Source organism: Solanum stenotomum, chromosome 10 (genome assembly GCF_019186545.1).
Source record: "Solanum stenotomum isolate F172 chromosome 10, ASM1918654v1, whole genome shotgun sequence".
NCBI classification, from domain to species: domain Eukaryota; kingdom Viridiplantae; phylum Streptophyta; class Magnoliopsida; order Solanales; family Solanaceae; genus Solanum; species Solanum stenotomum.
In genome coordinates, this window is record NC_064291.1 from 45,517,034 (window position 1) to 45,541,811 (window position 24,778).

Consider the following 24,778-nt stretch of genomic DNA (forward strand, 5'->3'; position numbering starts at 1 on the left):
CCAGAAAAATTTAAAATGGGGGCGGGGTTTTCACTGTATAAAAAATTGAAATAAAATTATACATAATACGAAGACTTACAAAAGGCACATGGCTTCTTGAGTTTGGTCTCCACATATTTTTTGTTTTTCACAAATTAGTATTATTTTTTCTTTTGCTTTCACATGGTCTCCTTTTACATTCTTCATAATGGTCCAAAGGTTTTGTGTATTATTTTTATTTTTGACTGAGCACTTTCAAGAGATTCTTTCAGATCTACAGTGAAAAGGAGAACAAGGGTGGGTGTTCTCTAAATTTTCATAACCAACTTTCTTCTTCCTCTCTTCTTCTTCTGGTTTTGGTTCAATGGAAAGTTATTTCAAGAATTCTTGAAAATAAAGAAAGGTGGCTCTACTTTAATGCAATTTGGTTGACTTTGGTATATGTGTACGTGAAGTTTGATCTCAATCTGAATTTGCCACATTTCCATTGGAATATGCAATTTGATTTTGCTTATTGTATGATGAATGAGTTGATAGATGATTCATGAATATTTTTCAAGTTTTTCTCTGCTGAATTATTAATCTTAAATATATGTCCCACCTCAATTATGTTGTTGAATTGTATTCTTTATATTCTTGTTGGAAGTTGCACTAAAGGGTGAATCTTTTTTTATTCTCTCTGTCCACCTCATTTCATTGCTCCAGTTGAATGCATAGCTTTAAGTTGTTGGGTAGTTTTTCTGAACAGTTTAAATCATAATCTTTTGATTGCAGAAGAATTTTTTACATCAAATGATTGTCATTTTTTTTAGCTTCTGTTGTAGTAATAATAATAAAAGAATGGCAAAGTTGACGTTTTTCACTAATGATCTGTGATGAAGCAAAAGGGATGATGTTAAAAAAATTTCATATCCCATATTTGGATCTTAATAAAAAAAGTGGGCGTTTGTTGAAATCTCTCTGAGAGATTCAGCTTTGTGTATATTTATCCAATAGGGATCAATACACTCATCTTTCTTGATAATTTTGTTTGCAGATGTTGAGCTAAACTTATATGGTGTTGAGGATCTTATTGAAAATTCGATTCAGTTTAGCTCAGATGCGAGAATTGTTGCTTGAGAGCTAAGTTAAGCAATAGTTTGACTTTCTAGTTGTATGTAACATAATAAGTTGAAGATGGTTTGCGAGATGGAAAGTGATCAAACAGAGTACATGGAGATGGAAGTGGAAGTACTTTCGTCGATGTGGCCTGAAGATATGAATGAAAATGGAAAACAATTCAATATAGATTGGCCAGGAGAAGACCAAGATATGTTGGAGGAGGTTAATATCAATGAGGATTCCACCATAGTTGATTTCAAGCGCCTTGTGGAACTTACTAATTATAGCGAAAAAGGGTCATCTCAGTTGGCTTACTTGGTGAAAAATTGGGAATATAAACAAGAAAATGCTGTAAGGCTACTTAGAGAAGAGCTTGACAATCTTAGCAAGCAACAACAAGAATCAGAGCTCAAGAAATTGGAGATATTGGAGAAGTATCAATTCGAGGAAGAACGATATGGAGGTGATAAGCGTCCAATATCTATATTGGATGAAGAATTGAAGAGATACATATTCCAAGAGGCACCTAGGAAAAAGAATGATGTGAAAATTCAAGATAAACTAGAAATAGATGCTGAGTATGACAGTATAAAGTACTGGAAGCAGAGAGCTACACATTTGGAGAAGTTGTTGGAAACGAGTGCTCAACGGGAGCAAATACTAACTGAGAAATTGCAGGAAAGCATAGAAAATCTTGAAAGACAGTCCTCTCCGGTGGAAGAATTATCTCAGATTCTGAAAAGAGCAGATAATTTCTTACATTTTGTCCTCCAGAATGCACCGGTTGTCATCGGCCACCAGGTCAGTTGTCATTTGGAATAATTTGATGAGTATTCACTTACCTAAATTGGAAATGCTCCCAATTTCTTGTTCTAGTTTTGTAGATGTTACCTTGTTATGTCCTCATATTTTTACAAAATTCCAACAGATTTATTTTCTCCTCTTAACTTTTTGTTTCTTCAGTCTAGTACAAACATTGGATAAATCAAGTACTTGGGCTATAGTCAACTACTTAATTTGGTTAAGTGGTATAAAGCCATTGTACAAGCACTTTCTCTATACTACTAACACTACCATCTGTTGCCTGGGACATATGAAGTCGTGGATGTTGTTAATTAAAACCACGAATCTCCAACCAATCGAAATAGGAAGAAAGGTGGTAATAATTGATGCTTGTATGGTGGTCTTCTTTGCATGACCTTTTAGGTTCAACTTAAGCCAGATAAGGGAGTAATCAAAAATATTCTTGTCAACATCTTGTAGTGTTTGTTTGCATCAGTTGCAAGTTTGTGAGAAAGTCCTGGCTTCCAGCATAGTCCAATTGATGTCAGTAGAAAATTCAAGCCACATGGAGTTAGTGTCGAAGAGCAGTCTAACTCCCATTCCTCAGTTATTGTAAGAGACAAAAATTTGATCGGATATCTCCACATACCTCAATGATCTGATAAGTTTTTCTGCTCGGATATTAGAAGCGATTGGGATGATGACATTTTCATTCTACTTATTCCCTCAACCCCTCTTCCTTGATACAATCGCCCTCATTTGTAAACAGATGTTGGATCATTTCCAAATCATTTTTAACCTCTATAGAATTCTCCTCAACTATTTTAAAGGCATACTATTTATTGACATAATATGTTTTGAAGAAACTAAGTGTTCTGATATTCTTTTGTGCAGGACAATGAGTTACGCTATCGTTTTATCTACAATCATTTCCCAAGTTTGCGTGAAGAGGTATATCAACCTTAATATGCTTTAGAGCTTCTCCTTCAAAATGTGAAGTTGCTCAATATTCTTTTGGAGCGGAATCAATATCTTTCTATAATCCATCAGTTCACTTTGATGAAATTTCTTTGACATTTAGAATCTGGTACGTGTTTTCCTCAATCATACTTATCTTTCAGGACATCATTGGCAAAACAGATGTAGAAATTTTTACTGGTGCTGGTGTAAAGGAATCTCAAGACTTCAAAAGAGAGGTTTTGGAACGGGGAATACCGGCAAAGAGGGAAATTACATTTGACACAGGATTATTTGGGTCAAAGACTTTTTTAATATATGTTGAACCTGTGTTCAGTAAGGCAGGGGAGACCCTTGGAGTAAATTATATGGGAATGGAGATAACTGATCAGGTGAGTTAGATTCTTTACCATTAACTCTAGATTCTTCACTGGTTACTCTTGTTGGTACTCAGCAGTAATTTTTGCAAGGAAGTTTGAGTTCTGATGTTCAAAACATCAATTTAAAGGGCTGATACCATGTTATATACTCTCTCTCTTCATGGAAGCTTAGTAGCAATGTCATGGTTAAAATGCAGGTAAGGAAAAGAGAAAAAATGGCAAAGCTGCGCGAAGAGATAGCTGTACGGAAGGCCAAGGAGACTGAACTTAACAAAACTATTCACATAACAGGTTCCTTTTTAACATATTATAGGCTTTATGCACATATGTGAAGTCAGCTGCTAGAAGAATAAACATCACTAAGGTTATATACTTCATTTGTTACAGAGGAAACAATGCGAGCGAAACAAATGCTTGCAACCATGTCCCATGAGATTAGATCTCCTTTGTCAGGAGTTGTCAGCATGACCGAGATTCTTTCTACCACAAAACTGGACAAGGAACAGCGTCAGCTTGTGAATGTAATGTTGTCTTCAGGAGATTTGGTTCTTCAACTAATAAATGACATCCTTGACCTTTCCAAAGTTGAATCAGGTTTAATTTCATTCTCTTCTCTTTTTCATTGCAGTATTTGCTAAAAATATTTGTTGCGATCTCTTAGACGTTTGTATTTGGATGTTCTACGAATCATGTAGATCTAGTTTTAACTCTGTCTATCTTAGGAATGAATTCCATGAGTTTTTCATTGGCACGCTTGGCTGGGATAGTTGAGGGACATAGCTCAATAGTAGAATAGCTTAAGAATATAATTCAATCCCAAAGTGACCTTTCTATGTTATATTTTCTTTTCTATGTGTAGATTTCCTTTTGGATTAGCCAAGTTCCTACTCTCTGGAATTTTCCGTAAACAACATTTAGTGATTTTGTTTCTTGTCTTAGCATCAATAACTACATATATGATTTTGTTTGTCTTAGCAGTAATTAACTTGATTGTCCTGAAAAAAGGTTATTGTCTAATTCTTGTTCAGGAGTAATGAAGTTGGAAGCCACAAAATTCCGACCAAGGGAGGTTATTAAGCATGTCTTGCAAACTGCAGCAGCATCACTACAGAAAATATTAACATTGGAAGGCCACATTGCTGAAGATGTTCCCATTGAGGTAAGATTTCTCATGAATTATAAGAACATGACAACAAAAACCCGAGGGCATCTGTATTCTTTTTGCCCATACCAAGACCAACCATACTGACATTCACTATTGAGCATCCAATTGAAGAGGAAACTTTTTAATTACTCTTTATTATTCCTTCAAGTACACGAGTGAGATGAGTGCTATAGGAACAGTTGCAAAATTGGGAAAAAATTTGACTCACTAAAACTATGTCTGGCTGCTTCTTTCTCCCCCCCCCCCCCCCCCCNCCACACTCATTATCTCTGTAGTTTATCTTTTATGAGCTTCCTACTGAAGAGAGTTTTCCTTAAATCAGGTTGTCGGGGATGTATTAAGAATTCGCCAGATTCTCACGAACTTGATCAGGTATGAAAATCATTTGATGGATGAAGGCCTCTGTGATGCTATCTTTAATGCTAATAATGCTTGTTAGTCAAAACATCTACTGCATATTCTGATTTCTTCTTAAGTCTTGCTCTCATTTTCCGCAAATGAGAGATGTCTCCACAATGGAAATGAAATGAAATGTGTACATAACTTCTGTTGCTTGAGCATGCCAATTGTAGCATCTTGTTATTTCATAGTACTGTACCAGAGAGTTAATTTTTTCCCCTTGTGTCATAAAAGCACTTAACTTTCTTCAACTTCTTTCTGAAAGTTCCCCATAAATAACTGTATCTAAGACATAGGAAACCTGATTAGTTTCTTATGTTATGCAGCAATGCTATAAAATTTACTCATGAAGGGAAGGTTGGTATAAAGCTGTATGTGGTTCCCGGGCGATGTCCTGATGTGAAACAAGGATCCCATAAGAGGATGGCTTCTGATCATTCAAAGGTTTTAGCAAAGATATGTAAGGAAGATAAGTGTACATCACCATCTCACAACTCCCTTGATCGTAAAGGCTCTGGTGGATGCAAAGATGCCGATGGTGCAAACGAGAGATTGATGCAGAACGGGGAGGGCAACTATTCAGAACAAAATGGGGCTTCTATAGAAGATGAAGTGGATGATCCAAATCAACAGGAAACAACTGTGTGGATACGTTGTGATGTTTATGATACTGGGATTGGAATACCAGGTACTTACAAACTCAGCTTTCCCATGACCTGGTTGCTGATCCATAAACTTCATGGATACCTTTGACCTTATTTTGTATAAAGTTTATGTTTAATGCATTGACAGGCGTAAAATTTGTTCAAAATATTATGTTAGAGTAACTTTCCACATGAAGCCTGATATGATAACTTGGAAAATAGAGCAATAATTTGCTATAACAGGTTAACTTGCACTGATGGTGTAAAAAGTTACACCGTCAGTGAATATAACATATAACTCTTCTAATATCTTTAGCTTTCTTTTCTTACTGTTGCTAAGCCAGTTTTACCTTGATTACACAGAAAATGCTATACCCACTTTATTCAAGAAATATATGCAAGTCGGAGCAGATACTGCTCGGAAGTATGGTGGGACAGGACTAGGATTGGCCATTTGTAAACAACTGGTAATTTTCAAGACCTTCTAAATTCCATTTGATTTCAACTTTGTTTTTGAACAGAAGTTCAATGATTTAAATATGTTCCATTGATAAAATTTTGGAGAAATGCAAAGGATGCTGTTCTACTAGGATCGTCTTGGCAAGCCTTCCATCATTTGAGGTTATTGCATCCTAGTTATGATTGGGTCTTGTCAAGACGATCCAAACATATGCAGTCTTCAAATGTAGGACGAAGAACCTAGTAGGACGACCCAAGCCTTTCAAATGTAGGATGACGAATCCAAGGGACGACTCATATTCTTTTGAAAGTTCATTAGACTTTTAGAGTTCTCAAAAAGGATGAATGCAGAGTAATTGAAGTGTGTTCTCAATAATGAGATAAAGTAATGGAGAAAGAGCCTAATGATAGGATAAATCATCTAGTACTCTAAGTTGATATTCTTTGATAATTTGACTTTCGTGGATTTTTGGCCATAACATTACTTGTGAAAATATGCCTTTACTTCACAATGTAGTGGCAAATTGTTAAGTTACATTCCTCACATTGAGTCATGGGACCTTTTACATTACATGGCATAGTCTTCTATCTTATCTTGGTTCATCTGAACTAGTATGCTATGTTTCTCTGACTCTTCAAGAATGTCGACGGGTGCTTGTCAAATCCTTCAAAAGTAGAGCATTTTTGAAGGATCCGACACGGGTGCTGCATCATTTTTGGAGAGTCCGAGCAACATAGTAAGTTGTTTTTCCTTAGCAAGCATCATTTTATGGTCCACAAGTATTGCCACATCTTAGTGCAACTCAAATTTTGTCATAAAAATTTTCACTTGTACTGAAATGACTTTTGCAGAATCGTCTATGATATTAGTACTTACCTTGACTCCTCATATTCTAATTGAACAGGCTGAGCTTATGGGAGGTCATATGACTGTATCCAGCAAAGAGCACCATGGATCTACCTTTACATTTATCCTACCTTACAAAGTTTCACCTGTATGTGATAGTTCGGATGATAATGAAGAACTCTCCGAAATGGATAATCATGATACTTCTTCTGAAGGAAATGATGATGATATAAATTCTGGTTTTTTCCAATTCCAACCGCGCACTTTAGGTTCTCTGTTTTCTTCTCATAGTTCTGGAAGAGCCACAAAACTTTCACCAAACGGTTTTGGGTATAACACTTTGAATAAGACTAATGGATTTCAAGTGAACTCCCATTCTTTCCCTTTAGATAGCAATACATCAAAAGAGACAGGTTCAGTAGAAGATGCATGTTCAGTAGCTGATGCTGTTGAGACATGCTCTGATCCTGAATCTTCATTCAAACACAACCGAAATTCTGGCAATCCAAGCACGTCTGGTAGAGAACAAAAGATTAACGGTGTTTTAGATCATACCCCTTGTTTATCTTCCCCTAATTCAGAAACTACAAATAGTGATCAGGGTGAAATTACAGAAAAAATAGAAAAAAGTCAGATACAGGAACAACCTGATAGAAGTTCTGAGTGTTCTTCTAGCAAGGATGCACAAATTTCAGAAACCTCTTACAAACCCAAAATCCTCCTTGTAGAAGACAACAAAATACTTGTGATGGTAACACGTTCGATGATGAAGCAGTTGGGTCATGACATAGATATAGTGAATAATGGAGTAGAAGCTTTGCGTGCTGTTCAACGCCACAGATATGACCTCATTCTAATGGTACGTTAACTGAACATTTGGTTTTCTTTCGCTTAAGATTTTGTTTGTTGCATGGTGGCTCATAACTCACTTAATGTCCTACACATGCATGTTTATTGTTCATTTCAATATCAATTGCTGCAGTGGCGGATCCAGAATTTATACATTGTGGGTTCTGATATGTATAGCTAACTCTTGTTTCCCACGCATGTACATAGAGTTTGACCCCAAAATGTTAGGTTCTACTGAACTCACGAACGCTGACTGGATCCACGACTGATCTGTTATACAGTTGATTAATGAGATTCCTTGAACATTTAAATAACAGAAGGTTTAGACTAGGAACTTTCCTCATCTTTTGGTCCATAAGTAGAGGTTAGATCTTAATCAATCCAGTCTCCAGATAATAAACATAGCACGAGGGGATAATGCACTTTCTAGTCCAGTGTTTGCAGCAGATGACATATACCAATAACTTAGCGGAATATTTACTTGCTCTCAGGCTCTACATAGGCTTACATTTGTATCAAATATTAGTCAGGGAGGAATTCATGCTAACTTGTGCTGGTCATTATTTTATTTATGCAGGATGTATGCATGCCAGTCATGGATGGACTTCAAACTACAAGATTGATACGATCATATGAAGAATCTGGTAACTGGGATGCAGCAAAAGATGCTGGCATTGATGAAGAGGTTTCTCCTTCAAATTCCTTACAGAGAAGTGATGAATCCTCCACGAAACGTATTCCTATAATTGCAGTAAGAACATACACTCTAAATGCCTTAATTGCCTGTGCTTTACAGCCTCTATACTTCCATATTATCTCTTGCTTGCTCCATTTCTCTCTCTGTTGCCTGTGCCTTTACAGTATCATTCTTACAATTCAGAAAAATGTCTATAAATTGTGATCAAGTTAGCTTCATTTGCAAAATCAGGCTATTGAAGTCTAGCCTTGTTTTTTTTTGTTGTGTCATGCAACCTTTCTTTCCATCAATTTTCTGCTGCAGCTAACAGATGAAACTCGTTCACTTTATCGCAGATGACAGCCAATGCAATATCGGAAAGTGCAGAAGAGTGTTATGCAAATGGTATGGACTCTTTTGTATCAAAGCCAGTAACACTTCAAAAATTAAAAGAGAGTCTACAACAGTATCTACCATGACATCTTTTCTTGTAAATGAATGCACCTGTACAGGAATAGAAAAGCAAAAAAAAGAAAGAATGTGTTAGGAAATTTTGTACTCAAGTTGCTGTGCTTCTAGTTGTCTTGTTCAGAATGATGTACATTAATAGTCTGCCTTCTGTTCCTCTACTAGTCCTCATAGCAGCAGCAAATCACATATCTGAAACTCATGTATCTGGACTTACCAAAATGGAAAGTTTTTATATGAATTCCATTGAAGAGGGAATAAGTCATGAGAATCATTATGTATCACTATGTGTAACATATTTTCAATCAACTCACTCTGTTTACTATCCCGACTTGTTTGAGATTGAGGCGTTGTTGTTCTCACTCCACTCCATTCCCAAAAAACTAAAATAATGAGCAGCTATGTATTAATACCAATCATAATGACAATCTCTAACCTTACAAGTAACATTTTACAAAAGAAGCCAACTCCCACAACCTAATCTAAACATGTATATAAGAGCTTCTAAATAGAGTAACATAAGAAAAGACACAACTTTCAAATAGAGCCGTCAGTATGGGCTAGGCCCGTTGGGACGGCCTGACCTAACCCGTGATTTGATAGTGTTGGGCTACGATTTTTGGAGCCCATTTAAGAAAAGGGTTTTTTTGCCCGGCCTGAATAAGTCTGCCGATTTGTAGGGCTTGAGAAATATGGATAGGGCCGGCCCGTGGGCCAAATAAAAATAAAATAAAGTATTAAAAATAATAAGAGTCTAAACTCAAAATCTGTTTAAAGTTTGAAATATTACTATTTAAATACAAATTATGTTTATAAAATATGAAATACATAAAATAAAAATTCCCTAAAATTTCCAGGGATTCACTATAAATGGGTCATAGCCTATGGAATATTGTCATAGTTTTTGTGTTTTTTTTATGATCATTGGAAAACAATTAGGTTAATATTTCTATTTAGCTATTTATGCTTTTACTTGAAATCAAACTTACTAATTATTATAAAGATAATTTTATTTGTGTATTTGATTAACAAGTAGTAACACTAACACTATGTAATATTGTCTTGTTGATATTTATGATAATATTTTTAAATTATAATTTAATTTAAAAATTATAAAAAATATATTTTTAAGAAAAGAGGGCTGGCCCGACCATTTTCTGGTCCACACAAAAAACGGGCTAGCCCAGCCTGACTCGTCAAATTTCAAAACATGTATGAGTTAGCCCGGATGGGATGGGTCAGCCCATATTGACAGTAAGTTCACCCTTTTTAGGCAACACAATTTTTCAAATGCAAAAATTGACCCACAAATTTATTATTTTGTTAAAATGATCCCACATTTATGTCTACTAACCATTTATTTCATATGTAAATAAAATTTATAATCGTATCATTACTTTTAAAAGTTTATTATTCTCACCAACATAAAATTTATTATTACTTCAAATCAATTCCTACTTTATCATTTATATCCATCAAATTCATTATTTTTTTTATCAAATTTATTTATCAACCAAATTTATTACTACTACTTTAATATTTAATAAAAAAAACAGTTCTTTATCTATAAACCGACCATAATGGCTCTGTAATAATTTATTATTCGATTTTATAATTTTTTGTTTATTTGGTAAGATTGAATAAATAATTGAGACTATTTTAATAGTTTTACAACTTATGTGATTCTTATGTTTATTAGAAAATATACAAGACACAAACTTCAAATCGCATGTCCAAACAAAACTTTAATTTCATATTACATGACCAAGCGAGCGTAAATATAATCGATAACTCAGTTAGCCAAATGTACGTGATCAATAAAAGAATGCAAAAGAATACTAACATAACATGTTGGCTTAGTACGTGGTCAATAGAAGGTTTGAATAACTTATATGCAAAATACAAATTCAATTTGTGACTGGCAATTAAGATCATTAATTAAATTTACAGAAAGTAACAAGAAAATGCCAAAATTCTGAGAAAAAAAAAGATAAATAGTGATGTTGTCCAATTAGACATGTCATCTCATTTTTTTATTATCTAAATTTATTATTTTATTTATTAAAATAAGTTAATTCTTGAGGCATTTTTCATAGTTCAAATTAATTTAATTGTTCAATCTTATGCTTCCATTTAAAATCAGTTTTACTAATTATCCAAACACCTTAATTTTTTTAAAATAATGTTTTTTTTCTTTAAAATTATTATTTTTTATCTCCCAAAGCGATGCCAAACAAACTCTTAGTCATTCTAAAAAATTAATTTGACAATAATTTAAAATGATAAAAATAAAAAATAATGTCTAACATATCTTAATATTATTTTCTTAAAGGACGTACAATGCTCCAACAATTCACTTATTTAAAATGGAGTTACACAATATTATATATAGATTCTCGTAATTATTGTTATTCGTTATGTTTTTCTTTCACATCACTAATAATAGGGAAATTTTTTAAAATGTCAATATTTTAGCATTTAATGGGACCTCTTATCAACATTTTCAATATTTATTAAAAATGTCAATATTTTAGTTTGTTATTCTTCTTATTTATGTATTTTTTATTTGTTTGAGTAGAAAGAATACAATTATTTAATAACAGAAAGGAGAAAATCACGAGAGAAAATATTTTTTAAAAAGGAACATATTACTTAAAATTCTCATCGGTTACAATTTCAAAAGTAATTGATTGTATTCATTCCAATATGATGATATGTGTATTTGTATTCATTATGGTTTTCATGTTTGAGTTTGTATAATGACATTTGTATTTCTTTATTAGTTTGTATTCATTCTAATAGGTATACCAAATTGATTTGTAGTTATTTAGAATGATATTTGTATCAACAAATAAAAATATAAATAAAATATTTGTATCCATATATACTTATGTAATCTGTGTTCATTCAGAAAGGATACAACATTGATTTTGCATATTTTTCAAAAATGAATATTCTTTCTTAAAATTTCAACAAATTTGTATTTCAATCATCAAAACGTACAAATTTACAATCTTAGTAACAATCAAAATTTGTATTTCAAAAAAATATTGTATTTCATGACAAAAAAAATGTATTTCTTACAAATGCTGAGTAAAAAGAAACAATTAACAAACAAAAATTAATATAAATACAATTATGTTGTGAATACAATTTTGCAACCATGACTCTCTCTTTCTTCTTCTTCTGTTATGTTCCTTTTTTTCCGATTTGTTTTCACCAAATTCAAATTCGAATCCGTATTCACTTGTGCATTGGTAACCCTATAAGAAAATATTGAAATTATTAAATATGAATGTATAAAAAATCAAACAATATATGATGTATGAATGCTAATGTATATTACTACAATCTACTGAATCTCAAATATGTAAACAAATTCACAAAAAAATTGAAAAGAGGACAGAAAATCCGAAATACAAAAATATTTGGTGAATATGAAAACAAAATCAGAAGAAAACTCACAAAATATTTGCTGACTTCGAAATTACCTTTATCAATTGAGAGGTTTCTTGAACAATTTGGGAGAAAAAGGAAGAGTTAATTTTTCTTGAACAATGAATGAGAGAAAAATTGGGAAAACGTGAAGAGAGAGAGAGAGAATATTGACTTGAGTTAAAACCTAGAAAGAAGGGTAATGAATAATAAAGGTATTTTTTCTTTTTTACCGGTTAGTGGTGTAGAAATTGATCCAATGTGGGACTGTTTTGAGAAATAAAAGGAAAGGAAAATAGTTATATTAGGATACAAACCATTTTCTAAAATATTGACATTTTGACATTTTTAATAGTTATTTTAAAATGTAGATGTTTTTACTAATTATGTTAGGGATTGTGACTAGTTTTCTATTTTTTCCTTATTAAAAACGATAAATCAATTCCAATTGGGTCCAAAAGTGGCCTGATTGAAAACAACAAAACAAAGTAAATTACAGGAAGTAGAAAACAAACTAACAGAAAAGGAAATAAACTCTAATGTCTGAAAAAATTTCAGCTTCTTCGATGTGATAGTCGCCGGAGAATCCTCCCAAAGTGACGACCAGTCCTTCCAAATACTCATGATATGAGCTATGTTCGATATCGATCCAGGTAAGGATTGCAATCACTTCCACATCAACAAATCTCATTAATGTAATGATTCAAATACCTTTGAAGATTTCTTCTACCTGAATTTTATTGATCTGAGCTAGATCTCAAGTTATACGCAAGAATTTTGGGGACACGCTTCAGTCGCCATAGAGATTTGAAGACAAGATCTATTGAGATAAGCTTTACCTTTATAATTTAATTACTCATCTTTGAGATATGTTTTGATATTCAGTCCTTGATTATTCTCCTCAACAGGTTCAACCCAACTGGGATTAATACTACTGTTTAAGTCGCCTAATCTCCGACCTTGCATCGCTCAACCTTTTCCAAGAGACTAAGGTACGTAATCTTTCACCTTCTTAGTTTAGTCCTCTCCTGATTTGGTTTGAACTGATGTGGTGCTCTTTTTTCTTTTTATTTGGTTTAGGGTCTGCTATGATTTGCTTTAGATATGTTGTTGCTTTATTATTCTCGGGTACTAATCCTTACTATTGTTTTGTTGCATGTGAAATCTGTCCGAGTTCGCCACAAACTCATTCCTTTCCCTTGCATTTTGAGAGAGCCGTAAAGGCTCAAATTCCTTTTATCGAGTCAGCCAATCGTAAAATTGAAGAGCAGGTTTCCAAAAGTCGACGTACAGGTGTCGAAACAAAAATACAGGAAATCGAAGCTGAGATACGCGAATATACAGCTGATGTACTAAGTATATATGTTGGGTATATGGCAACATTGGGACCAAAAGCCCATCTCTTTATCTTGATTTGTATTTTGTTAGAACATAGGACAGGTGGAAGATGGGCTTAAAGTCCAATAAAATCAGGCTGCTACATTAGCTTAGGACAGGGAATTGGGCCTAAAAGCCCCACAAATTTTGGGCATTTTAGTTATTTTTTAGGATAGGTGTAAGTGGCTCAAAAGCCCTAAAATCGAAATAGGCCCAAGTACTGGTCCAGGCGGACAGATCCAGACTTGGGCCCAATTTTCTTTCTCTATTTATTTAATTGTCATTATGTGTTTATTTGTTAAAATTAATCTTAACATTTCAAAAATTTAACTCCCCAAAAAACACCCATTTTAAATTAACTACCTAAAAATATGATAAATATTTTACTTAGGTAACATCAATTTCCCACTACATATTACAAGTATAATTCCCTTTTTTTATGGGTTACGAGGGGCCATTAATTGAAGATTGAGCTATTCCCTTTATTCTATTTGCTGGACCGGGTTGTCATGGAGTGCCAAATTCTTAGAGGGATAGTCAACATATGTTTACGAATTTCATGATGTCAAATCACTAACCAAAAAGTGATCTTTATCATAATTAATTAATGGTAATACTTTAATTATTGATAAAAGTATTCAAAGATAATTAGTATTCTTTATAAATATCACTAAAGTCTATAACGACATTTGATTCAATAACAATCAACTTATAATGTCGATAAAGACTTCAACACTTTTGTTAATATGCATATTTATTAACTCTAAAACTGTTTTGTCGCAGTGAATCTATTTTGAAGTTACTGTTTTTACCTTCTTTTCTGAGCCACCATAGTACCTCTTCATTTTTTCTCTTTTCTGTAAAATACATTACATTTACATTTTTATACACTATTATACATTGCATATACATTTTTATACACTATTATAAATTCCATATGCACTATAAATAGAATGTATAAATAATGTAAATGCTTTGTGTAATCATGTATAAACATACAAGAAACCCACTCAAATCGCGGGCAAAATTGCAAAAGTTCAAGAACTCTTTTATTCAATACATTTAAGCCTAAGTAACTTTTAGATGATTGATAATTCACTTGTTTATAATTAACACTTTATGCTTTAGCGATTCTGAAGGTAATGACATTAATTAATCCAATTATCACTTAAAAAATCTATTACCACTAAACATCTATTTTATTATCGTATTTTTGTAAAAATATATTAGAACCAATACCTAATGATTGATCTATTTATAATTGTATGCTGGCCTAATGTTGCTGTCTCCATATATAGAACTTTAAAGCTAAATGCTATAAGTACAAGGCATACACATTTAGCTACAAATTCTTATGTACATATACGTGGCGTATTGCTTCTCTACAGTTATATTTTGTTGTAAAGTTCGTTTTTTCTCTTAAAATAAGTATCATTTTAGCTCATTACATACTTATTAAGAAAAATAATAAATATAAGATATAGTTAATTTATTAGATGTTTTTTGAGAGTTGAGCACTACTAGGAAGAAGTAGCTCTTCAAAATGGTCATTTCAAAATAAGTGAATTGTTGGAGTTTTTTTCTTTTCATAGTTTAAAATAAGTGAACTGTTCATAGCTTAAAAGAGTAACGTTGTTGGAAATTTCTTCCATTTTTGCCCCTCATTTACATTTTGTAGGTGATAATTTCAAAAGAGTTAATTGTTCATATTTATGATTTTACTTTGAATTATTCATACTTTCGAGAATAATTTGAGAATAACTAAAAGGGCAAAAGTGAAAAGTGGTGTTCAATTTATATCCTTTTTCTTAATGAATGTATACTGTCTCAATAATTCACTTATTTTAAAATGGAAAAAGTATAAGAGTATAGTTAAAACTTTTATCTTGAATTTCTAAACAATTGTCCACCCAATTGATTAAACTAAAAATAACTGATAAAATATATAGTATATGTATAATCTATGTAACATATGTGTATAATCATATATAATCAATATATAATTTATACATATCACCTTAAAAAAGTGTATAATAAATTTGTCCGATTATTTGTACGAAGAAACCCAATATTTTATGCTTTTAAAGTAGTGACATGAAAGGGAGGGAGGGAGCTATAAGTACACCAATATACTTAATGAGCACTTCATTAATGCTTCAAATCAAATTCAGATCATTTAACTGCTAACAATTTTAAACTTTATTGTTACTCCCTATTGTAACAACTAGCAAAGATATTGTTTGTCCACAATAGACATCAACAAAATCAAACAGCTCATTTGCTTGTAGAAACATTGGATGATGCATATAAATACAGAACTCGATTATTTACGTGTCCTTTCTACTTTATCATATTTGTTTGATGATGTCAAACTATGTAAGAATCAAATATTCAAAAATAGAATTCAATCTATCGAATACTCATGTTATGATTTTTTATATCTTGGATCTTCTCGTTCCGTCTTCTGATTTGTATTTTTTTAATGTAGTATTCAGATCAAAGATCTTTTAGGTATAAAAATAAATATATTTTGTGGTATAAAAGTAGAGATCAAGGCTCTTATGAAAAGGTCATGAAATCATAAATATAAATTTAGGTATAATTTCAAAAATCTCTCCTCAAGTTTCGCTTTATCACACTGACCTGAGAAGAATTGGCATTAGGAACACCTTTATAACTTAATTTACTCTATACCCACTTAATTTATTTTTGATTTATTTTCTAGGGTTGAGCTTTTTAAAAAGGAAAAAGTGTGGGGTCATGGGTCTCTTTGGCCTTTTTAAAACTTGGGATATATTTGTGAATGTGGGGTCATGGGCTTGTTAATTACTTTTAAAACTTTGGGAAAAGATATCTTTACAAGAATATGTTATAATCCCAATACATTTTAAAAAATATTATATTGTGATAAAATATTATTTGAATTACAATCCCAAGAAGTATAAAAAAATATTTAATAATATTATGTATAAACATTTTCCAAGGAAAGCTCAGAACGTTTCAACATACTATTAGAGAACTCTTCGTCTTCTTCCATAAACTCTCTTTACGAAATCATCAACCTCCATAAAAAAAATTGATCATTCTCCAACAAAACTTTCATCTTCCATTATTGAAAACATAAAGAAGTGACATCCTATAAATCATTCTTGAAAAACGAAGTGAAGTTTATTTTTTTTCATCAATCTTGTTCCCCAAGTCAGTTTGAATATTTTTCGATCTTCTTCCCAAGTTCAGTTGAATCTTTTTGGAATCTTCTTCCTCTCAAGTAAGCTTAATCGTGTTTACAATAACTTTTAGTCTATTTGATTTTTTTATTGCGATAGTGTAGCGAAGTTTAGATTTTTGCTTAAAGTTATGAAAATTTGACCCGGTTTAGTTGATGGTTTTTATTCGGAATCATTACTGACGTTTTACTTTGGATAATGCGTAGAAATTTTAGATTTTTTTATGTTTATCTGGGCTATCGATTTGAAAGTTCTTATTGTATTTTGGTCGACTATAATGGTGTTTATGTCAAAGGCATTATCGAGTTTTGTTGGAACTAGTACTTGTTTTGCAATTTTTTTTTAGCATTACTCTGTTTGTATTAATAGACTAGTGGTCGATATTTTGATATGAAAATTATATCTTTGTATATAATACAGTATGACTAAAACAAGAGGAGGCATTGTTAAACGATTTGTTCATAAGCCTTCTAAAAGCAAGAAAAGAAAGGCGGAAGAAGTTTCAAGATCTTCAAAAAAAGAAAAAAAATTGTAGTTGAAGAACCTAAGTCTAACTCGGATTCTGATACAATGGATGAGATTGACAACTATGAGGATAGTAGTGCCCACAATACTAATGATGTTGAGTCTAGTGAAGAAAAAACTGACAGTGGAGATGAGGAGAGTAGTAGAGATAGCTGAGATACTAGAGATGACGATGATGATCCCCTGTCCTTGACATTTTGTGCAAGAGAAATCTCTGGTAAGTCCTATAATCTAACTACATGGATGGATGAATTGGGATCTTTTTCAGTGAAAATTTCTGTGAGAGCAAGAAGGACTCTTTATCGTGATTTTAGAAATGTTTTAGTTCAAGAAAAAAATTATAATGACTTTAAAGGTACTTGTTTTGGACATTTAAGGCATATTTCAGAATATTACAAGTTCAATGGACAGATGGTCCATTATATGTTGCAACGTGCCAAAAATAATAAAAAATTGCATGAGATGTGGTTTTGTGTGAATGATAAGCCTGCTTGTTTTGGCTTAAAATAGTTTGCACTGATTACGAGGCGGAATTGCTCGGCATACCCCCGTGATTCAAAAATGACAAAAGTGTTTCAGTAAGGTGAGATTTCTTTATAAAGTGACCAAGAATAAAATATCAGTGGTACAAAGTTGATGAGTTTGATTAAGGGTAGCAGATTGAATAAGGAGCAGAAGTTGAAGTGCTCTTTAGTTTGGTTTGTCCACTCGATGTTGCTTGCCCACAATTGATCTAAGATTGTGGATTCAAACCACATTAAAATGGTCGATGATTTAGACTTTTTCAAGAGTTATCCCGGGGGGAAAGAGTATTTTGATTTAATAGTGAAGTAATTTGAAGAAGCAAAGTGAAGTGTACAAAGAAAGAGAGAATGCATCGTATGCTCTGTATGGCTTCTCCTGGGCATTTCTGGTACTTATTATCAATTATGTACTTGATTTCTAATAAACTCTTATATATTTATATAGTATTTCATAGTCTCTGTTTATATATTTGTTAATTTTATTAATATTAGGTTTGGATATATGAGGCTCTTCCTCATCTTGGTAAGTATGCAAAGAAGTCCTTGGATTCTCCTCTGTCCATTCCCTGTTTACTTAGATGGCACACGACAAAGAGCGATAATGTTGTCGAAGGTGATCCATTCAAGTATAAAGGGAGAACTACAAATGTATAAACTTATTTATTATCTAGAAATATTTGTAAATTAGTGAAGGTCTTGTACTATTTATATTTCTTTTGTAGGTTGTGCATCCATACCTCATACCTACTGTCCGTGAGACAAAACAAAATTATATGGCAACATTAAAGCCATATACGGACGAAGTGAAGGACATAATCATTGATGCCTTAAAGGCCAATTTGAAAGATGTACTGTGCTTACTTCATCAGTAGAGAATGTGAAGGATGGGTATTCAAGTGATCACAATCCTAATCAACCTTGTGAGAATTTTGTACCAAGTACTTCTAAAGATGAAAGTCTGTGTGAGCGTGTTGCATCCCTCGAGTAATCAATGGTGGAAATTGTTGCTTTTGTACGAGAGGAGAAATTAAGAAGAAATAAAGAGAAAAAGAAAAAGAAAAAGAAAGGTAGATACATTTATATATTATTTCTGTAAAATAATTCATTTGTATTAATGCTTAGCCACTGATCTTGCAGTAGATGATGACAACTTTTCAGCACCAACAGTTGATGACGAGATCATTTCATTAGTTGTAGTCGATGATGATCTTGCTGCAGTTGATGCATACTTTGCTGAAGAAGTTGATGAAGAGATGAAGGAAGAGGAGATGAAAGAAGAAGAGAAACAACAAGATGAGGATAATATAACAGAAAAAGAAGAAGAGAAGATGGAAGAGAACAATGAAGAAAATAAGAGGAGAAACTGGAAGAAAAGAAAGAAGAAGAAAGTGAAGAGGAGAATCTGGAAGAGAAGAAAAATGAAGAAATTGAAGCAAGTGGAGAAGAAGAGAAAGAACAACAAGAGGAGAAGATAACATAGAATGAAGAAGAGGAAAAGTTGGAAGAAGAAGGCTTGGCCACTGATGTGACAGAAGTGGAAAAAGAAATAGACGTGATGGGTACTGTGATGGAGCTTAATGGTGAGGTTGGTGGTGATGAGTAAGGGCATTTGTGGTTTTTATGGTGTTTTAAGATAATTTTTGAAATATTTGTTTTTTTATGACAATTGATTTTTGTGATAGTTGGGTCTTCCCTGGTTTGAAGACAATTGTTTTTTGAGATGTTTTTTTTTTTTTTGAAATAGTTGATTTTTAAGAACATGGTTAAAGTGGTTTGTTGTTTTGCTATTTTTGACGACAAAAATATACATTTGACAGTTTAACATATTTTATTATGAAGGGTTTTTAGATTTTTTATTAATCTATGTCTTAATAGTATACGATTTTTGCTATCACTGTTGATCTATTTAGTAATTCAATTATCGACAATAAACTTGTATGTCTACTACTATAGATTGTTATCACTGTTGATCTAAAATAAAAGATATAAGAGTGCAATAAATAGAGAGAAATACTTTATTTATTCAGCACTACATTCTTGTTGCACATTTCCAAAAATCATACACTGAAAATAAACCACACAATATAGCTTTTAGGCGTTTTTCTTTTTCTTCTGTCAAAATCAACCTTTCTTTTAGTTGATCTCTATCTATTTCAGCATCTTTTAGCAACACTTTCAAGTGATTCCTCTACTCTTCGGTTTCTTTTAAGAAAGTCATTAGCAGATCCCTATTTTCTTCAGATTTCCGTAGCTTTTTTAATATTTTAAATTTGGCGACGCCTTGAAAATTTGATGGGCTACTCGTTGACGATTCATTTTCAAGCCACCTAAAAAAAGAGCATATGCCAACTGCACAATTAAAGAACTGTCGACCTAGATTTGTATCGGTGTGTGACATCCTCAACGTAGCTGGATTACCTCAATGACAATTATAAGACTTTTTTGCATTTGACATTTGAGATGCTTGAGACATTATAAATATGGAGGTGTTTGAGTTGTTTATGAGGGATTGCCTTCCTTTTATACAAAAAAGTAATCAAATGTTACCATTGAAAAGTAGTATTTGAACTTTTATTACCATTACTGTGAAATTTGTATATCAAAATATGTACTGGTTGTCAAAATATATAGACCCCTTAAATAATTGATGCATTTCTATGTGTGTGGTGTGTGTATGACCAATGAGATTTACACTCTGATATTAGTAAGGTATATTTGGATTTATATCTATGTTAAAGCATTGTCGATACTGCACCTACTAGAATATGACACTTATATCTAGACCAAAACTAGTAGAATTTAAAAAAGACAACAATTAATTAATAATAAATTATGTTTTTGAAATTTATCCAATTAAATAAGTTTAAACAAGCCATATGATCATGTAAGAGTCCACATAAATTGGGTGTGGTGATTAGAGATGTATGAGGAACACTTGTGGTTATACAATCAAATCTTTAAAACAATGTTTGAGAAAGTGTAAGTATGTTGTGAGGATTCGTGACACGTGTTCGACATTCAAGGTATGTTAAGACTTTCTAGACTTCGTTGAGGGACATTTTCTAATTAAATATTAAAAATGGAATAGACAATGGGTAAGGGCAAAATATGGGGGTCTCGTACCAATGGTGTGACCGGCATTAGTACGAGTACCGGTCTTATTAAAGGGAAAGTTTATTACTATAATATGATAGATTGAAATTCGATCATGCCAAAGCGTATGGGCATTAGTTGATGTATTTAGTGACTTGATTTCTTTTGTATGGTTGTGTTTCTTTATTGAACCTATATGTTTGTGATAATTGAGGTGATTATATGTCATAGCGACATTTGATTTATTGAAATGCTTCATCATCCCCCTTTATTGATATCATATTGTGCACATGCATTGACATGAGATTGAGTATGAGTAAAGGTCTAACACGTGGAGATCGTCCGTGTTAAGATCAAGTATGATTATAATTTGAGCATGTGGAGATCGTCTGTACGAGTGATTGATTTTGATTATAAAGTTGGGCACGTGGAGATCGTCCGTGCTGGGGATTGTTTGATTTTATGATAGTGTGTTGAGATCGTCTGCACAAACACGTAGAGATCATCGTCCGTGTCAGTATATGGACCTCACGAGTCCCCCATGGGTCATGAACTCTCGATGTATTTCCGATGAGTATCATGTATATACAGTTGAGAGAGTACTTGGCCTCTGAGGCATATCATTCATGGTGTCACATTGCATTGCATCTCATTACATCCCTCATTCTCGTTGATTATGTGTGTTATTGGTGGTTGAACATTTCGTGACATTTGATTATCTCTATTGATGAAAACTTGGTTGATAAGTATAATGTGGACTTGTAAAAAATAAAGGATTATTTTCTTATATACTCATGTCACTACTTCTTCGTTGTCGGTCTATGAGATATACTGGGTACACGTGGTTTCGTACTCATAATACATTTGCTGCACTCTTTTGTGGTGCAGATTGTATTTCAAATTCGAGCGTATTTCTTAGAGCCTGAGTTTGAGTTTGGTTTATCTTGGAGTTGTGGTGAGCTGCTTGGATGTTCTGCGGCCCATACCTTCATCTATCTCTATTTATTAGGTTGTTTTGGTATTCTGATAGGATATTTCCTATGTTTAGACTTGTGAGAGACTTGTTAAGTAATTAGAGACTTGTATTGACTTTTCGAAACTCTTGTACTTATGACACTAAAATCTTGGGGTGGTATTTCAGTTTTTCACATTTTATTTAAAAGACTTAGTATGTAAGATATTCACTTGCTACTTACTTTTCCATATTTTAAGTGGAATTGGTTAACTTATTGGGTTGGCTTACCTATCGGTTGGGAACATAGGTGCCATCACGACTTGTGATTTTGGGTCGTGACAGTCAATCACCTAACAATTTGGTCAATTTCGATTAAACGTAGTCCAAATTAATCATACGAAGTCTTGTCAATATTTTAGTTTTATAATTGGATGTGTCAAATATAATTATGATAAATAAAAAAGTTATATTACTTTTGTTCGATAATTAAATAAATGATAAGAAACAAACAAAAATACATAAAACTTTAATTTGTATAATGTTGGCAATTTGAATTATTGACAAGGGAAAAAACTCAAATATGTCATCGAATTTTCAGAAAAGGCTCATTTATGCCATCACCGTTTAAGAAAAGACTCATCCATGCCATTATTTTTTAACTTTGGTTTTGCAAAACTATTTTTTACACCCCAAACAACTTTTAACACTTTTCAATTGGGGTTTTTGGATCAAATTTACTCCTTTTGCTTCTTCTTCCGTAAGAACACCAAGAACATCAACAACTCCCAAATTTCAATTCTTCATGAAATCACCTCAAATTTGAAGAGTTGCTTCCCTCCGAGATGGATACCAAAAATCAATATCTTTTGAGCTCGAATTTAGCCTAAATCAATGATGCATGAACTTATAAAGAATAATCTAATGGAATAGTAAAAAAAACTGAAATTGCAAGAGAAGAAGAATTAATCAATTCTAGCTAATTTACGGCTAGAGATATTTTCATTGATAATTTTGAAACATGGAGGAGAACATTACAATTCATACCAAATCATAACCCTAGATGACTCACCCTTCTTCCCGGACAAAAAGATAAGGTAGCACAACTGCTAGCTAACATAGTCTAACATGGACTCGATAGTGACCCTTCCTCTAATTAACGGGTCTAACGTGCAGATAAGAAAAATACAATTTAACCTAGAGAGGGCCAGGCCATAGTGTAACTAAGACTCAATGCCCACTTAACTACTTTTCAACTAAATGGTACTACTGTGCAAACAAAAGTACTGCTCCTACAACCCCAATACCTCATTCTGCATCATTTCTCCCTTCTTAAAAACTTTCTTATACTGAATGAAGAGAGTAGGGAACCTAATCTTTATATGAGTGATTGGACACTATGACTTGCATATATGGTTGTAGCTTGAGATAAACCCATCTCCTACTTGTTATAAATTGCCTATTATTTCTTCCCTTATTGACCAAAGCAACCATTCTTTGTTGGGCTCTATGTATATGGAATTTGAGCAGTTGAACCTTGCATTCCCTAGTTAACATACTCCTATCCACTTCGTCATTAGCAGCCTCACCAGAAACATAAGGGAAATGAAGAGATGGAGGTTGGCCATACAGTGCTTCATAAGGAGTAGTCTGTATTGCAAAATGAAAGGTAGTCATGTACTACCACTCAACTAAGGGTAGGTACAAGGACCAATCAACTTGGTTATCAAAACAACAACACCTTAGATAGGTCTCTAAGGTGCTAATTAAGACTTCAGTTTGACCCTCCACTACCCCTTCTTTTGTTTCCTACGATAAATAAAATGCAACATCCCGCATGAATTGGGGACAATAAACAAGGGTTTAAGGGGTGGTTAACTATAAATTAAATAAATCTTGATTCTTAGAACCAAAAGTTAACGGGTGTAATAAAATTAGAGGTGCATTGGACCAACCGAAAAGATTTTATACTGGAGGAGATCCAAGTCCATGTGCTGGTATTATACAGAGTCGGTAAGGTTTGGCCTCTTTCGTTAACAATACGACCTACATCACCGCCTTTACAAACTCTTTGACGGCTTTAACTAAAGGGAAAATGACAAGTTATGTATAAGTCAAATCGTAGATTATTTAAAGAATTATGTCACTAATCGACATTAAAGTGCGTTTATATATTTATTATGTCTTTATGATGACATTGGATAAATTTATCGGTTTTACGCTAGCATAAGATAAAACGGGACAACTGGCTTCTTTTTGTAGTGTAAATATTAGATATGCATTTTAGATCTTTTTTTTTTTAGTTTTTAACATATCTTTATTATTTCTTTTACAAGGATCTTTCTAATACTTGATAAGAGGATTCAGAATCTCCATTTTAAAGAATGAAACATACAATTACGAAAAGAAATTGAATATCTCAAGATCCGAATACTATTTATTCAAAGAAATAGCAGTAAAAAGTTATTTACACGAGATTGAGGGTTTAACTCACTTGGCGACCTTACTATATTCTATAGTTAAGGTGAAGAGTTCAAATTCGTTAGTAATGTAGCATCTCCGTTCCCCTTCTCTACTTCCCCGATGTAATAATAAAATATATATAAAAAAAAGATATTGGCACACACTATTTATAGCAAACAAATGGATGCATATCATATCACAGATCTCCATCATGGTCGATGAGTAGTGTCTAAGAAATAAGGAGAAAATAGATCAAAATCAAGAGAGGCAAATTTAAGAAGTTGTTATTTATTCGAATAAGAGCCCGTTTGGATTGACTTAAAAAAAGTGACTCTTAAAAAGTAATTTTTTAAAGTGCTGGAACTTATTTTTAAAATAAGTAGTTATGTATTTGGATAAAAGTGTTGCAGTTGAAAAAAAAGTTGTTGATGTGTTTGGCAAATAAGTGTTGGTAAACACTTTTTTTATCAAAATG

General features: G+C 32.7%; 2 protein-coding genes across 2 annotated transcripts in view; both read left to right on the top strand.

The window, feature by feature from the left end:
- The window catches only part of LOC125878495 (delta-aminolevulinic acid dehydratase, chloroplastic), a 385,024-nt gene that overhangs the window by 242,103 nt on the left and 118,143 nt on the right, over window positions 1-24,778 (top strand). The window lies entirely within an intron of this gene.
- On the top strand, window positions 999-8,774 carry LOC125878482 (histidine kinase 5). The gene is made up of 12 exons (XM_049559743.1): window positions 999-1,881; window positions 2,758-2,814; window positions 2,985-3,212; window positions 3,398-3,491; window positions 3,588-3,794; window positions 4,229-4,359; window positions 4,688-4,737; window positions 5,091-5,452; window positions 5,772-5,875; window positions 6,773-7,573; window positions 8,141-8,314; window positions 8,596-8,774. Exons 1-12 carry the CDS (start codon window positions 1,156-1,158, stop codon window positions 8,716-8,718), a joined length of 3,057 nt encoding a protein of 1,018 aa, XP_049415700.1. The 5' UTR covers window positions 999-1,155; the 3' UTR covers window positions 8,719-8,774.

Excerpts from the sequence above, each read along its gene's own strand:
- LOC125878482 (XM_049559743.1), top strand. The coding sequence starts at position 1,156 with ATGGTTTGCGAGATGGAAAGTGATCAAACAGAGTACATGGAGATGGAA. Across the intron at positions 3,492-3,587 it reads CAAAACTATTCACATAACAG|AGGAAACAATGCGAGCGAAA; the intron begins GTTCCTTTTTAA and ends CATTTGTTACAG. Across the intron at positions 4,738-5,090 it reads ATTCTCACGAACTTGATCAG|CAATGCTATAAAATTTACTC; the intron begins GTATGAAAATCA and ends TATGTTATGCAG.